This window comes from Polypterus senegalus, chromosome 9 (genome assembly GCF_016835505.1).
Source record: "Polypterus senegalus isolate Bchr_013 chromosome 9, ASM1683550v1, whole genome shotgun sequence".
Classification (NCBI taxonomy): domain Eukaryota; kingdom Metazoa; phylum Chordata; class Cladistia; order Polypteriformes; family Polypteridae; genus Polypterus; species Polypterus senegalus.
Genome location: NC_053162.1, coordinates 87,347,596 through 87,365,726, shown reverse-complemented (window position 1 = coordinate 87,365,726; position 18,131 = coordinate 87,347,596). Strand labels below are relative to the sequence as shown.

The 18,131-nt window shown below is 35.3% G+C and overlaps 1 protein-coding gene across 1 annotated transcript; it reads left to right on the top strand.

Annotated features, from left to right (window-relative positions):
- Positions 1–1,329: 1,329 nt before the first annotated feature.
- On the top strand, positions 1,330–18,131 carry gas8 (growth arrest-specific 8). Its single transcript, XM_039763401.1, has 11 exons — positions 1,330–1,732; positions 1,878–1,973; positions 2,248–2,445; positions 2,616–2,822; positions 3,414–3,468; positions 10,656–10,861; positions 11,392–11,559; positions 11,762–11,848; positions 12,472–12,681; positions 17,195–17,260; positions 17,606–18,131. The coding sequence occupies exons 1-11, from the start codon at positions 1,730–1,732 to the stop codon at positions 17,753–17,755; spliced, it is 1,446 nt and encodes a 481-aa protein (XP_039619335.1). The 5' UTR covers positions 1,330–1,729; the 3' UTR covers positions 17,756–18,131.

The following is an 18,131-nucleotide window of genomic DNA, read 5'->3' as shown; positions in this document are numbered from 1 at the left end:
CAGGGTTTGTAGTAGGGGCTTTTGGTGTCCACTTTTTGAACAAGACCCCAATTAAGAATTCATAATTTTAAATAACACAGGCAAACTAAAAAAAAAAAGTAAATTAATTAGACTCTATAGCAAGTGTGTACCTTACACCAATGAAAACTGAGAAAATGCAATTGTTCAAAGTGGAAAAAATGTTATTCTGCATTCTGGAGTACCACTGTCAAAAGAAAGAAGCTGGACTAAAATTGCTTTTTTATGACTATAATCATTGTTATTTGCTAATAAATACATTGAATTTAATTAATTTTACATGATTAAAATCCATCCATTATCCAACCCGCTATATCCTAACACAAGGCCACGGGGGTATGTTGGAGCCGATCCCAGCCAACACAGGGCGCAAGTCAGGAACAAATACCAGGCAGGGTGCCAGCCCCTCGCAGGACACATGCACACAGCCACACACACTAAGGACAGTTTAGGATAACCAATGCACCTAACCTCCAGGTCTTTGGACTGTGGTTGGAAACCAGAGCACCTTGAGGAAACCCACGCAGACACGGGGAGAACATGCAAACTCCACGCAGGGAGGACCCAGGAAGTGAACCCAGTAAACGAAAATGAAAGTGAAAATACTATTTAAACCACCATTATCTGTGAAGTTACTTTGTTACTTACGCTGAATTTGTTGTAGGGAGTAACATCTCTTAAACGATAAAATAATTAATGTTTATATTCTAATTTTGTATTTTATTTAGTTATTTTTACTGAAAAAGTACTGTAGAACACTTTAAAATAAACAAACTTTGTTTACTTGCGATGTGGATAATAAAACAGTCATTACCACGCATCTTGCAATAAAATAGTTTTTTTCTTCTTTATTTCGCCTTATACAATTTCTTGTATTAGGAATTTGCTAGTTTTCGCACACCCCTTGGGGTCAGAGCGCAGGGTCTGCAATTGTACAGCGTCCCTGGAACAATTACAGGTTAAGGGTCTTGCTCAAGCGCCCAGCAGAGTAGGACCTCTTTTGGCAGTGACGAGGATTCGAACCGGCAACCTTCTGGATACCACCACAGATCCTTAGCCTCAGCCGAGTTCAGCAATATTTAAAAATATTGATCGATATTCAAAAACTATCTGTAGGTATTTACTCCTCTCCTGTTGCAGCATATTATTCGTGTGACAACTTCTTATAGCCAAATTATAACCGATTAGAACAATCGAGCCTTCAGTTGCCATAACCACGTTTACTTGTTCCTAGCGACGACCTGAATGCCCACCTTCCCTAGATCTCGCGAGACGATGCATTTGACTTCTGCGCAGACTAGTACAGAAGAACGCATTCTGCCATTCTTCTACGCTGCTTCTGGTTAATCTGCACATACAGACCTCCACACGTTATCCTACAAAAAAAAAAAATTGTTCCAAATTCGCTTCCGTAATGTAACACATTTTGTAGCATGCTTTTTGTCTGTTATCTAAGGAGCACAAATACTCATCTAGCTATGCGTACGCCTACGTGTCGAGAATGTTCATACATCTGTGCAGATGGTGACGTTAATGTAATCGACTTTGGCACGCAACTATCCCTGCGCCGTAAACTATACTAAAATCTCGCGGTGCTTGCTTGACGTTGCCAGGCGACGGTACTGTTTCTCTGATGTCTGCTTCGAAGTTGTGATATCCCGACTACTAAAACCACAAGGACCCTAATTTTCTGTTGTCGCGCGTGCAAAAAATGGTGAGTGACTCAAATATTGCAATTTTCAGTTTACAGACTAGGGAGTGGACGTTCTTAATTATTATATCTGTGTGTTACATTCTTTATTTGCATTATTTTTTTTATCGTGAACTAGCATGTATTACAGTAACGTGTTTCTTTGTAGCCTCCTAAGAAAAAGAAGGGGAAAAAGTCGGCCAAAGGCAAGAAAACGCCCACGGTTGTCGATGGAGTTTCTACAGAAGAAATGTCAAAAGAGCAGGTAAAAGTTTATGAAAATATAGTTGTTTTGTAATAGTTGCGAACAATGTTATATGATCAAAAGCAGTTTGAAGCCAGATTGTCATTCACTGAATGTAAAGTTTTCTTTCGATAGTGGAAATAGAACAGTGGGTGTACAAAATATTTTCTAAGCCTACTGCAAAGTAGGTTTGCCACAAAATCGGCAAACAATAAAACAGTGACGTGAAAATGTAAATACAGTATTACAGTAAACACTCAACTTTAATTAATGGTGCATTAATACAACACTATAGTTGGAGGAGCACATTGTTCGCCTGAGAGAAGAGCTTGACCGAGAAAGGGAGGAACGAAATTATTTTCAGTTGGAGAGGGATAAAATTCATACTTTCTGGGAAATCACCAGGAGACAACTGGAAGAGAAAAAGGCTGAGTTAAGAAATAAAGACAGAGAAATGGAAGATTCGGAAGAGAGACATCAAGTAGAAATAAAGGTAATAATTAAAATTGATCTTTATCATGTGTCTAGATTTGTTTCTGATTTGTATAGTACATTATTAAATAATATACATTGTGAAAAGGCAGCTTAATTTGATCATCAGTACTAGAGAATATTAATATAAAGGTATTGCTAACAATGATGTTTTTACACACATTCTAACAGGTTTACAAGCAAAAAGTGAAGCACTTGATGTATGAGCACCAAAATAACACTTCAGAACTAAAGGCAGAAGGGGTTGTGGCAATGACGATTGCTCAAAAGGAACATAGTTCTGAGGAAAATGAACTACGAAAAGGAATACGTGCATTAAAAATTGATATTAAAGAACAAGAACTTGGCAATGAAAATCTTGTGAAAAACTTGAAGCTGGTATGGTTATTTTTTGTTTCTCTAGACCACATGTGCTTTTTATTAAAACATACAAAAAAATGATTTTTCCAGTTAATAGTTACTGTATATTAATATTCATTGATATAAATTCAGTGGTGGCATAATAATGTAGAGGTAGCGCTGCTGCTTTGCAGCATTGAGACTGGTGTTCACATTTATGGTCCCCTCTGGTTAGGTGGATTGACAATGCCAAACTGACCCTAATGTGTTTGTCTGTGTATTAGCCCTGCAATGGACTGGTGCTCTGTCCAGGGATTGTTCTTGCCTTGAGCCCCATGCTTTCTGGAATAGGCTCCAGCTTCTCCATGACCCTGCTCTCCCGATAAAGCAGGTTTGGAAGTTGAATGGATAACGTAATCTTGGGTGATATTGTCAATTACAACTTGTAAAGTATTTTCATAGGAAGACTGCAAAAGGACTGTTTGCTTGCTGAATTCTTTTTGATTTTCCTTAATTGGAAAGATACAATTAATGCAACATACTTAAAATTATAATGGAAAACTTTATTTTCTAATGTGAAAAGTGTTTTTATGAAGTTAAAAGTAATTTTTATTCCTTTTTTCATATCAGAAACATGATGAAGAAATTACTAAACTGCAGAGTGATTTTGAAAGACAAGTTAAAGGTAAATACCTGGTTTTAAGTAATCACTAAAATTATCGTAAATATCTGCACCCATATTTTGGAGAGATATTGGGTTCCTGTATCACCGCTTGTACTTCCAGTATAAACTCTGTCTTCCTGACTCTACTAGCTATGGATATTCTGTACTGTAAGTAACAGGTCTAGAAAATTGATTGTTCTTGGGATTAAAGATGAGGAGGATGAAAAATACGTTTTGAATTAGAGCTGTTAGTAACACAATGAGTTGTACATATGATATTAAAAAAAAGAGTTAATTTACAATGCTGACATGTCAAAATATTTTTAAAATACAACCTTTCCTTGCAAAGTGTGATTTAGACCACATTATACTTGTATAAAAAATAAATAAAACTGCAGTCGCAGACAAAATGAGGAAATAATGTAATCATTAAGCAAGTGTAAATAAAAGAAAGGAAATACAACAAATACATTTTGAAGTTTGCAAAACTGTTATTTGCTCAAAATGGATGGCTGCTTGCAATTTAGGAATGTACTTGTGCGTATTTCACACTATCTAGTGGATTTTTAAGTGCAACTCAAGTTCAATATACAGCGTGTATTTATATTCATAGGAAAAAGTAAGTTCAAATATTTTCTTTTTCTTTTTCAACATATGTGGATGTGTGGTCATATTTGATCTTCATTTAAACAGTACCTGTATATGAGAGATATGTAATTGGGCAACCCATTTCACATCCCCTACACAGCACCTAAATGGGATTTAGATCCGGGCTTTGACTGAACCATTCCAGAAACCTCCATTCCTTCATTTTCAGTCTTTACTTGGTTGATTTATTGGTACATGTAAGATTATTGTGATTCTGCAGGGTCAGCTTTTGTTTGAGCTTCAGTCTTCAGACAGATGGTCTCATAATAATGTCTAGCACCCTCTAGTACAATGAAAAAAAAAAAAAATTAAGAGTATTGATGGTGAACTGTACAGGCCCTGATGCAGCAAAGCAGTCCCAAACTATAACACTTCCACCACCACGATTTACAGTCAATGCCAGGTTTTTCTGAGAAAATGCAGCCTTGGGTTTTCTCCAAACATGTCTTCTGGTACTGTAGCCAGATAACTTGATTTGTACCTTGTTTGTGTAGAGCACATTGTTTGAGTAGTCCTGGTATGCAACCTCTTACTAATGGTAGGCTCATACAATTTGACATCAACAGTGGCAAGAGCTACTTGTAGGTCCTGTTATGAAATTCTAGGGTTATTAAAGACTTCTTTCAGCATCTTGCGTTCTGCTCTCAGGCTGAACTTGCCGGTGCAGCTTGACCAGTACAGATTGACTGTTGTTTAAAATCTTCTCCACTTGTAGATAATCTTCAGGGTAGTGAGATGGTTAACTTTCAGTTTTTTGGAGGTTTTTTTAAGTTCCTTCCCAGACTTGTAGGCATTAATAACTTTCTTTCTATAGGCCTCAGAAAGCTCTTTCGATCTATACATTGTGATAACACATACTTCAACAGCAAAGAGTAAACCAAACCAAACTAAACATCTGAGGTTAAAATAAGAATAGGTTCCTCCAAGATCTTCTCTAATGATGGTCTAATCGTTTGTACCTGATTTGGTGCACCTGATTTGGTGCACCTGATTTGGTGCACCTGATTCTAATCTTAGCTATGAGGGGCATTCAAATATAAACAGGAATTTATGAGCTATGCTTTATTGAATACAATGAAACAACTTGTGCACTATTTTTCTATATAGTCTCCTGCCACTGCAATACACTTGTTCCAGTGCTCAGGAAGCTTCTTAATCCCTGAAGAGTAAAAGTCTTTTGACTGCATGTTGACCCATTCTTACACAACATCAAAAACCTCCACATTCGGCTTGAATTTCTTTCTTCCTAAAAATTCCTTAAGTGGACTGAAGAGATGATAGTCCCCCTCTGATTGACTTGCACCAATCATACACTCTAGGCTGAAAGGGAGAGACACTCATCCCCAAACTGTTTTTTAAGTCTCGAATAAATCTGAGATGGAATGACACCTTTATTTGTCAAAACTTAAATAATGATGCACTGCGCACTACTACTGTGTTGACTACAACTGACAGGAAGGGGGGAAAGAGCAGCTAGCACTACTAACGACAAGTTCATATATGTGTGTGTTTATCCAATGAGTCAGGTCTACCTTGCATTATTTATAAGAACAGAGCATGAAAATTCCTGTTTATAATTGAACACCCCTTGTGTATTTAAGCAGTAACAAATGTTAATGATGAACCTTCTAATTTCACATGTGAAATTTTTGTTTATGTTTAAATCAGTGGTTCTTAAACTATAGTCTGTGAGTATATATCAAGTGGTCTGGTCTGTGTGCTGGCTTAGTCGTCTTTCTTAGAAGATCTTCCTTGCTGATAAGGCCACATAAAATGGCTCCAAGACATTGACCACAGAGAACCCTGTCTGACATTTTAGCAGGCAGTAACATCTATTACTTCTACACTATTCCTTCCTGCTGTGACCCTGTATGACTGTAGTGATTTCTCCCTCTCTCACCATTTTTTCAATCTGTCAGTCTCTGTCTCCTCTTGAGCTTTGTAGGAAGTTTTCTCAAATTCACCTTGATGTCTATCCAAGTAGCTAACCCCTGGCAACACCAATCCCTTTTACCCATGTGGACGCTGACACGTGATGCTTCTGATATATTAATTTTCTTTGTGTGAGTGACATAAACCAACCAACTTCAAGGCTTTATTATGGATCATTGGTTAAAATCTGGAACTTTTAAATGTAAACCTAGAAAGGTCTGAATGTTAGTCTTATAGATTTTCTTTTCAGGTGTGCAGGATCGAGTAACTGGCAGGCAAGAGATTCCATTATAAATATATATAAATATATACCACCCAGATCTGAATAAAGACACCAGGTGAGAGGTAGAGAGCTATGAGTAAAACCAATAAAAGGGGCCAGCATGGTAGATGATAGAGTAGTTGTACAAGAATTAGCTTGCAACATAGAAAAAGACTGGGAAGCAGTGGAAGTTTGACATAGTTGTGTTCGTGTTAGGCTTTTTTTCCCCCTTTGTTCCAAGGTCATAACGGGAATGGTAATGGGATTTAACAGTAAACTAAACAGCCTTATTCAAGCCTACTAATTCAAAATCTGAGTTTCTATGCCAAGTCATCTTTGCACCTTGGGTCACTACAGCATTTTTCACATGAGTACATGCTGAAAAAAGAAAGTCACATTTGAAATGTGGAATTTATGTAAATGAGTGACTGCTGCACATAGGTGGTCATTCATATCCTTCACTTTGACAGAGTGGTCCTTGTCCCAAAACACTTTAAGAAGCACCAAGTTGAATTATATACTGGGCTACAAAATGTAAATGTGGCATGATGCTTGCTGTATTATATTACCTTTATCTATACATACTGTTTAAGTGAAGATCAAATATTGATCTATCCACATATACTAAGAAAAGTGACAACATGACTATAGATAAAGAATTTTATTTTGTCACAGGTACTGTGTATTTTTATTGCAAGAGACTAACATAATAAGTTACAGAACAGTATTCAGTTTTCAGCCTGCTGTAAATAGTTTGTATTTCTGTCACGACCCTGAAGTGTGCAAAGTCCTTCTCAACATAAAATTGGTATATTACAAATCATCATCATCACTAGTTTTATGGCCATTTTAAGAATATACCTGGGTTAGTGATCGTACTCAAAATCTCTGCGTCCTTTGACGTGAGACCCATTGTCTTCCTTTCTTCAGATCAGCCTCCTGTTGTCTTCCTCAACTTTAGTCTGTTTCTGCTTACCTCAAAAGGTATCACCTCCACACATAGTGTTCCTTTTAACTCCGTATTCATCTCGTTCTTAGTCCAAGACACATCTCACATGATTGTTCTCATCTCTCTGTTCTTTCCAGCTTTACTTCTTGTTCCCCCTTCATCAGCCACACCCCACATCCACAGAGCTTACTGCTCCTCGTACAACTGTTATTACCTTTTCCCAATATTGAAGAGTTTCTTGTAGAAATCAGAATGGGTGGGCAGCTCCATGAATTTCTTTCTTGCATGTCTCACTCTTGTTATCACTCCTATAGCGGTACCTCCGTCTATATTCAACTTGCAACCTACGCAGCAGAAGTTCCCTATTTTCTCCATAACAACTCTTCTTGTCAATCTCTAAATTTACTCTTACTAGATCAGCATTTTCCAAGTGTCTTGCATATTTTCTACAAACAAAACTCATGCTTTGTGTACGTAGAATATACTTAATATCATTATATCCTTTATGCACTTGCTTCTGATAAACTGTATTGCATTAAGTTTCTACCAACATCTTTACTGTACATTCCACAGTAATGGGATGATGGGAAAAGCAAAATTTAAACAATTTTGTCATAAGACTTTCAACCAAATGTGAAAAAGTGAATTGCTTTGAATAACTATCTGAAAACCAATGTATAGGGTGGTCCAGATCTAATTATGCAATTTTCGTTACACTATAACTTATTAAGTTTATTACATAGAAAATCACCCGAAAAATCCCGGACCATCGAGAACTGTGCGAACTGACGACATGAAGAATCATCTTCGCGCCGAACTGGAATCGTCCCCGCATAAATCAAAGTTATCCAGATGATCTGGATTTGCATAATTAGATTTGGACCACCCTGTATAACCTGTCACATTCTAAGTAATGTTCAAAGTTAATTTGCCTTTAACAGACATCAACTAAAGTGACTTTGATTAGTAAATAAAACCAGCTGTTATTCCCATTAAGTTTTCTAGATTGCACAGCAGAGATAACCTTGATCCACAGACATCTAGCAAAAGATTTATAGGATCACACTATTCAAGGGAATAGGTCAGGAAAAGGATAATAAAAAAATTGAAAGTATTACCGTACATACAGGTATATCATGAAATATTGTGAAGGTCATCTTTAGGAAGTTTAAGAAATTTGGCACCACCAGGACATTACAAAGATCCGAACATCTTTTTAAAATAGATAACTGGGCAAGAAGACAGATTATCAAGGCAAGAGGGCACGGATAGTTTAGAGGAGCTGTTGGAATTTCTGGTAGTAACTGGTTGCTACCGGCATATTACAATTGTTGTGCATATTTTCAAGTCTGAGGAGATGGTAGGGTGGCAATATTGGAGGTAATTCCCACAAAAAAGAATGCCCAGATTTGTTTAATTTATGCAAAACGTATTTACTCTCCTAAAAAAGGTGTCAAAATGTCCTATAGACTTATGAGACTAAAGCAGAGAGTTGTGGCTTTAAGCTTAGCAGCGAAACTAATACAAGTCATTGCCTAAAAATATAACACCTACTGTCAGGCTCAGTGATGATAGCATCATGCTAGAAGGACTGCTTCTCATCTCTGATACTTGTCGTAATTTGGGGAAAATTAATAGCTTCAAACATAAAGATATTTTATCTTATAGTATGCCACCCTCTGGTAGAAAACTGAAGTTAATTAAGACTTTCAGTTTCATCAGAAAACCAGTCTACAGCCTATTCAACTAAGGAATGCCTTAAAAATGAGTATTTCTGTGCTGGAATGGCTCAGTCAGAGCAGTGGAACTCAGTCCTATAGAAAATGTTTCTATACAGGGCTCTTCACTGGAAATCACTTCACTATTTGTTTACACTTTCACTGTTCTCCAAAGGACTATGCAGTAAACTGCAAAATCCATATAGGATAAGGTGATAGACTTAATCAAACAGTTTTGCTGCTATAAGGAAAAAGAAATATGTTATCACAAAGTATTCATAGAGGTATATAATTTAGTTATTCCCAAAAATGATCCATTTGGATTTCTTTTAAATATTATTGGTTAAACTGTCTTGTTATCTAACATAATTATGAGCTCAAATCCTGAGCATTTAGCAGTGTTTATGTGGTGCGTTGATATTCTACCCTTGTCTGCATGAGTTTTCTACCCATATCACAAAGTTGTGTGAATCAAGTAAATTGGCAGTGTATGTGTGTGACTGTGCTGTATGGATGAAAAATCAAAAGCTCTGACATCATTTGCCTTGATTGCAGCTTTTATATTAACAAAAGCTGAAAGCTGAGAAGGGATATATAGAATTTTTGATATCCTTTGGATTTGTGTTAACAGACTGGATCCAATGATGCAGTGGACTGGAAATACTAGCGAAATCAAAGTAGACCACAGATTAAGCAACAAAGGGTGCTGCTGTAGATGATCATTAGTTTAAATTTCTTGATATAAAAGTTTTGATAGCATCATAGAAAATTATATTCTTATTGATAATACATTTATGTATATCACTCCTTTTTGTTTAATTCTCTATTGTAATTTATAACATGTTTGTTTTGGAGTATGTTTAATAGTGTCTCTTGCTGTATCCTCAAGTTTCCCAAGTGAGTCGAGTGTAGCAAAGATTAGTGATGTACAGTGGTGCATATTATGGTCATTATGTTTTAACATGTAATGTGGAAGGAGCCTCCTTCCTAGAAAAACTCAATCATTCATCTCTATCAGTGAATTGATGGCGTAAAAAAAAAAATACTCAGCATGGCAGGGTGCAACATGGTCTCACGAAGAAAGTGATACCTGCATCAAAAATTAGAGAGGAAGTTGCTGTGGCCTAGGAAGAAGAATAAGAAGATCCTCTGAGAATTCCCAAGTATAGCAGGCAATCCTCCTTATGGAGTATGTGTTGTCTTGTCATACATAAGTGAGGGCAAGCAGACTGAAAATTGCTTAAAGGGTGTCAGAGGGCTATCTCTGGGCAGTATGGGCCCACAACAGCTTAAACCAATGTTTGTTCCTGAAAGTTAATCTCTCCCTAAATATTTGTATTTAATATTTAATATTTGTATTTCTATTGAATGTACTAAACATATGTGAAATATTTGGTCTTGTGATAATCACATTTTAGTTTAGCATGAACTGAGTACAAGCATGATTCATTTAACCTGCAGTCATTGTACATGTAAGTTGAACATTGTATTCCTAGTAGATATGACGAAAAAACAATGACTTCAAAGTACAACATAATACAAAATGATTTTTCATGTGTCTATAATCTTCCATTTATTTATCTTTGATTTAAGTAAGAACGCCATGATTAATATTTTGAGGTTCTACTGTAGATAACTGATATCAAATAAGTGTAACTTTGCTCTCCAACTAACTGATTTTTCAAATGCAAAACCTTAGAGATTGAAGTCAAATATGAAAAGAAGATGCGCGTGTTACGTGATGAGTTGGATTTAAGACGAAAAAATGAAATCCATGAAATTGAGGAAAGAAAAAATAGTCAAATAAATACTTTAATGAAGAATCATGAAAAGGCTTTCAGTGATATCAAAAACTACTACAATGACATCACTCTGAACAACCTAGCTCTTATTAACTCCTTAAAGGTAGGGTTTTTTTTTTTGTTTTTTAGTTTTTATACTAATATATGCTAAATCAATAGTATAATCAGTATTATATAAATTTGTATCGATATAGGTTAAAACTTGGTTAATTTATTAGACAATTTAGTGCTCTTTCTCTGTTATAATAAAGTTATAATGTAATTTTGTTTTGTTTTTGATTTCTTTAAATCATAATTAGAGGGTCTAAACTAGCATAGCAGGTAATGTTGCTGGCAGTGGACTAGCTTCCTGTCCAGTAATGCGAGAGTAATTTTTGTCACAAGGCTTTAATCTTTATTAATAATGTATATTAAATTATGTTTTAAATGCTTTATATGTTTCATTCTAGATGGATTATGTTACATGCAGCAATATGCAGTATTTGTAATATATTTAAAAGTTATTTTATGTTCACTATTAATTTTAATCTTTTTGAGTAATACAGTAAAACATTAGCAGACAGAATTAAAAGGTTGAATTATCAGGAGAAACTTTATCAATATAATTTACCTACTCACTTTACATAACATCAGGAACAAGTAGAAGAGCTGAAGAAGAAAGATGAGAGATTACAAAAAGAAATGACAGAGGCGCAGCTCCAAAACAAGAAGCTCACAGAGCGTCTTCAGAAAGCACGGGAGGAAGTGGCAGAATTACAGAAACAGCTTGCCAATTATAAGAAGGACAAGGCCTCTTTAGCAGTTAGTATTTCTCTCTCTCTCTCTCTCTCTCTATCTATCTATCTATCTATCTATCTATATATATATATATATATATATATATATATATATATATATATATATATATATATATATATATATATATATAATTTGTACTGTACAGTTATTAATAAGAATTATTTTATTAATTTATTTTTTCAATTATCTGGATTCTTTTTCTTAGAATACTAAGGCAAGACTAAAGGTAGCCAATAAAGAAATGTCTGATTTGAAATGGGAGCATGAAGTATTGGAGCAAAGATTCAGCAAGGTAAGGAGGCAATTTTAGGTCCAGTAATATATTAATCAGTTTATGCTGTATTAGTGTGTGTTTTTGAAAAAATTAAATAGCATTCATACAAAACAGATCTTCCTCTCTGAGAGTAATGTATTTACATTTTCTACTTTGATTAATGCCACTTAGTCATTCTCTGTGTTTTTTGAGAAGATGTGATCTGTCAGGTGCAGGATTTCCTAAATAACAATTCACTAAATGGTTAAAAAGGTAGAATGGTAACAGTATTGGTATTGTATAGGAATAGAATACTAACCTTTCCAATATAATTTCTTAGGCAGTACAGCTAATATTTACAATGCATTATACAGTGCATAGCATTTGAACATTTGTAGGACTGACAGTTAGACTTCTTAATCATTGATGAACCACTGAAATATGCAGAAGCACGTAGAGAAAACATGTATACAGATATATGTAGTTACCATTACTATTCTGCCATAAATGTGATTCTCCTGGGATAGGCTATAGTCCTCCATGACCTTATAGTTATATTAAATGGCTTAGAAAATTGATAGCATTGGTGAAGTTTTTTCTGTTCACTTAATTTGTTCTTATTCTTTTTAAAAATATGTTAATACTTTTTTAATTGGTTATAGGTGCAGTCTGAACGAGATGAATTGTATCAAAAGTTTGTTAAAGCCATTCAGGAGGTACAACAAAAAAGTGGTTTTAAAAATCTTCTTTTGGAGCGTAAGCTGCTTGCTCTGACTGAAACTCTGGAGAAAAAGGAAGCACAGTTGAATGAAGTACTTTCTGCCTCAAATCTTGACCCTGCTGCTTTGACTGTTGTAACACGAAAACTTGAGGTACACTTACTATTTACTGTTTAAATTTGAAGGTATAAAGTATAAAGGAACTTTAGAAATTCAGTATTATTACCTAATTGTATGCTTCTACTGTAAGAAGGGGTGTGCAATATTTTCTGGGAATTTGACGATAACGATAATTAGACAATCTTTTGTATCCTTTAAAAATGTGTTTGCAAAAGTCTTATTGATCTAACTTGGCCTTATAAATAGGATATAATTTGTAGCTTACTAATGAGATTAATGGAATCGACAGTTATGGAAAACAGGTCTTGTTTATGTACTTAAAAGTGAATTAAGATAACACAAAAAAATTAAAATCACCAGTCAAAGTATTACTGAGATCAAACATTGCAAGCATGAGTGAACCATTTCAAAGTGGTCCATAGGATTTACACAAAAGACCAACAAAACTATGATGATGTGCATTTTAAACAAGACACTTATCTTTAGTATAAACAAGCTATGAATCCAAAGGGAATAAATACTAATCATAATTGAACTACAGGGCATGAACATTGCAATCTGGATAAACAAAAATTGCTCAGCTGTAAGGTGAATTGTGTGGCATACAAGCAAGAACAAAATCCTAATACAGTGATTCCCCTGCCTATCGCGGAAGTTACGTTCCAGACCCATCAGAAATAGGTGAAAATCTGTGATATCGAAAGACCATATAAATTAGGGGTGCCCAATATGTCGATCGCGATCGACTGGTAGATCGGAAAGGTAGTGCAGGTAGATTGCGTTGCATTCAAAACCATTTTTTTTTAAATGTTAATCTATCATATATCCTCCCTATGGCATTTGCCACTTGATTGACATACAGGTCAGCCAGTCTGAGATCTCTTTTCTTCTAACACACTAGTCATCCCGCACACACGATCAAACGCACGAGCTACTGGAAAATTCCGGCTATCTAAGTGATCTAGTTAGCCTTCCAATTTATATTGACTAAAGAAGGGATTTAAAAAAATAAATAAATTGTTTTTATGGGCTGGATGTGGAATTGGAAGATGAATGTCACAATCAAAGTATGTTTGTCTGATCTGTCAATCTATCATTGCTATTCCAAAGAAGGAAAATGTGTAAAGGCACTTTTGAACTGTTCATAAAAACTACGAAACTGACTTCCTTCCGAAAAGCGATCTGAGAAAGAGAAAGGAGAGGGAACTAAAATTGCAGTTAATCGGACAGCTGTCATTTTTCAATCGGCTGAATTCAAAAGCAAAGGCAGAAACACCAAAGCATTGTTCCAGGTGAGTCACTTGATCATTAAGCATAAGAAGTCCTTTCAAGATGGAGAGATGATTAAAGATGCCTTCGTTGAGGCAGATGGCTAGGGAGAAATTCCTGCTGAGATTTCAAGACCCCTGGCTGGAGAAAAAGGAGTTTCTCCTTGTCATTAAACATGCAGAATACAAGCAACTTAATAACAATCAATGGCCGCTAGACTTGGCATTTTTTTTCTGATCTGACCAACATGTTGAATGAGCTTAATTTACAGCTGCAAGGAAAAGAGAAAACCATGGTCAATATGATTAGCTCAGTTACTGCTTTCAAATGAAAAATGCAACATCTGTCCTCAAAGCTGCAGCGCCTTGATTTGGGGAACATCCAAAACCTCGCGTCAGAGCTGGAGACACAATGGAAGGCGTGTGCGCAACTTGACAGCATGCGCTGCACAGAGCAGATTGAAAATTTTCTGTCAGACTCCCCACCTTCACAAAGTGAGCGGCAGAGACGCGAGGTGACAAAAGGACAGTTGCTGTACAGGCTTTTAAGTGATTGACGCAAAGCGCTTCAAGCACGACACACAGCTGGCCAGCAGCAGCAGCAAGACACCAGCAAGACACCAGCTGAACCGATCGCATCTCTTTAGCGTGTGTTCAGAACCCCCCCTTCACAATGCGAGCAGCATTATAAGTGCCGCCAGAAAGAGATTTAACCACGCCTGGGGCAGGAAATAAAGGACAAATATTGTTTTTACAAAAGTTTTAAAGGAAAAATGAAAATAATGCATATGTAACAATTCCCATGAAAATAACAATCTCTTTAAATTGTTAATTGTTAACCAAACCTGGGGGTAGGCGAGCGAAGCGAGCAGGGGCAAAGCCCTCTAGTAATATTAATAATATTAATAAATCCGTGATGTAGCGGGCACGATAGCTGAACCGTGATATAGCGGGGGATCATAGTATACTGTAGTATTGTGTAAAAATTCAAAGTTCTGTCAAGTAATGCACAGGAAAAAAACTATAGCATTTATAAACAGGTTCTGTCATATATTGCACAAAGATGCAAAAAAAAATCACAAACCTACAACATTTTTAAACAAATTGCTAACTTCAAATTCTGCCCAATATTGCACAAAGATCCTTTACTGAGGACACTTCAAGTTGAGGGACAGAAAAACCACTCTGTCCACAGAATCTTGCGTCAGAGCAGCATGGTTACATGTGACATTTCCTCCGGTGCTGAAAGCCCTCTCAGAAGGGCTGCTTGAGGAAGGGATACACAGGTATTTTTGTGCTAGTTTCCCTAATTTGGGGAAATGTTCTTCTTGTGTTTTCTGGATTTACATCACTGTCCACCTTGTGTATCATCAGGTAGCTCTTGATATCTTTTTCAATGCAGTGTGCAGAGACTCACCTTCTCTGAATTCCTGTAAAAGATGTTTTTTTTTACTTTTTTCACCCAACTGTACTTGGTTCAGATGTATACTTTGGCTTGAATAGAGCAGTTGGTATTTACAGGCAAGCACAGTGTCTCCATTCCGTTTCAGCATTGCTTTACCATTGTTGCCATTGTTGTACATACTATCGGTTGGAGTGGGGTGAGGAGTCGGGGATCTGTGTGAGTATTTTAAATGAAAGGAAAAAAAGTGCTTTGGAATTGAGGACAGATAACCAAGATGGCTTGCGAAATAAAACGTGTCCGATAGGCATATGCTTAATTTTAAAATAAAAATAATCAGCTTAAAATGAATTGCATAATTTGTTAAAACTTTTTTTTTTTTTTTGCCTAACACATACGAGGCTTCGTACTTCTGGTGCGTTGACCATGCAGCAGTAGTCCGTCCTGTTAGGTTACATGAGACAGTGAATGCATGCACTCTCAAGGTGTGTTTTTGACAGTTTTTCGCAAAGTGAGTGACATTTTTGATAATTTCATTCAGCATATCGTTAAAACAACAATTAAGGTATTATCGTACATGAAACATATCGCACACTCCTACTTGTAAACCATAAATCTTTCTGGTTCTGTTAAATGTAGTAAATGGACATTAGACTGTCCAGTCACTAGTTAGGCATGTGTATAGTCAGGGACAGAGGTATTATTACTGAGAGGCTGCTGTCTGTTCTGTGTTTTGTTTATAATGAAATCCAGTGTCCAGTTAACTTCTCTTATTGTTGCTTTAACACTATTACCAGGAGCTGGGAATTATTAGGCTATAACCACAGATTTTGTATCGTTCATTGATCTGTTAATTTGATTCACAAAGTGTAGTAAGTCTAGGTATGCCAAACATCACCTATTGGAGCACTTTGTGGCCACAGAACTTAGTGTGAATGAGTGATAAGTATTCAGGCATATTACTGTGGCTTACTTGGGTAACAGCACCATGTCTTTTTCTTGTTTTTTAAGAATACAGATTTATCAGACAAGTTAGGTGTTCCGCAAAGAATTTATGAATGTGTAGTAAAACACTATCTGGGCTTGATGCATTGTGGGTTCTTCTTACCCTTCTTCTTCAGTCAGATTATTGCATGGGGTAGGAACTTTAAGATCTTCAGTGTTTAGCAAAAGGCTAAAGACTGATTGTAAAGTTCTTTTATCACAGTAAATTCACTATCTACTTTCCTGTTCAGTGTGGCAGAATGAAAATGTTTTTCTTTTCAGCTAATACTGTATCTCAATAATAATAGCCACACCTTCCAATACAAAACAAGATTCTAGCCAAGAATTATTGATTTCATTCAAAGTTGTTTTCTCTTTATCACATATTTCCAAAAAGTTAGCCGTTTCACGCTGTTCAACTTTATCAACTTCTTTAATCAGATTAGTTATCTCAGTAAAAAAAAGAAAAAAATCAAGAAATTAACATATTTTCAAGAAGGATATGCAGCTGTAGTCGTGTATACCCAATAAAGCTTACATTTTTGTGTTGTGGTCTTTTATTGTAAGAGATGTTGTTTGTTTGCAATAGTAAGTAATGCACATTGCAGCATAACATGTTCACATCTTTTTACTCACTACCTTAAAATCTGTGCAGATTTAAGTGTTACAGTTATTAAGATATTCTTGTACATAGAAACATTTCCCATCCTGTTTAGCAAATTAATAGTTTGAAATATGTAGGAGTTTAATGCATTTTTTTCAGTTTCATTAGAAGTGCTGCTTGATTTCTCCTTTTAAATCATAAGTGTGAAACAGTGCTGTATAAATGTAAAGAATTATTATTATTTATTATAAATATAAATTAACAGAATGTTTTTTCTTTCATTTCTAGGATGTCCTTGATTCTAAGAATACTGCAATCAAAGACTTACAGTATGAGTTAGCTCGTGTTTGTAAGGTAGGATTGATTTTCACTGATAGTTGTGAATATTCACAAATTTAAATTAAATACAGTACAAGTAACTTTATGAAGAAAATGGTGTCAAAAACAAGTAAACTTAAATACATTTAATTAAACAAGTTACTTTGTTTAATGTGCTTTCTGTTTGCATCACATTATTAAGTCAGATTCTTATGAAAATCTTAGTATTGTCTAAGGGCAAAATTAAGAAAAAAGTTCAAGTAAATTAGGCAAGGGGCAGGAATAGTTTTATATATCCAATTAAAACTACTCATTCTTTATTTTATTGCAGTTGTAATTTTAAGATGTATTCACGTGTTATTTTCTTCTTTGCATCAATAGGCTCATAATGATTTGCTGAGAACATACGAAGCTAAACTTAATGCTTTTGGAATTCCAGTGGATGAGCTTGGATTTAAACCATTAGAAAGTACAGTATCCGGACAGACTCTTGGTCAAGGACCTGCTGGTTTGGTTTCAGCACCAACTTGAAATTTTCAAGGAAATGTTAGAAAAGACACATTTTAATTCAGGGATACTATAAATAATTTTCTTTTTACAATTAACACAGTTATGCTGTAACATATTTGCAATATTTAAATTTTGAATTGCCCTTCAAGCATTATGTAAAAAGAATATATTCTGTTGTAAACAAGATTTTAACATTTTTACAAGTGGCCTTAAATAATTACTATATGTATGTGATAAAAGTGAATACTTGCATTTTTATTGCAGAATAATTGTCTTGGCAATTTTTCCTCAGAAAATAATTTACATGATCTCTTGAATATTGAAAATACAGGAAATTGATGAGCTACAAGACTTTTAAACCCATTTAAAGTTTAATAAAAAAAATGTAAAAACTTCA

What these genes read in the sequence shown, in the direction of transcription:
- gas8 (XM_039763401.1), top strand. An exon ending in AAGAAATGTCAAAAGAGCAG is followed by an intron (nt 1,974 to 2,247) that starts GTAAAAGTTTAT and finishes ACAACACTATAG; the next exon opens with TTGGAGGAGCACATTGTTCG. An exon ending in AGTTAGCTCGTGTTTGTAAG is followed by an intron (nt 17,261 to 17,605) that starts GTAGGATTGATT and finishes TTGCATCAATAG; the next exon opens with GCTCATAATGATTTGCTGAG.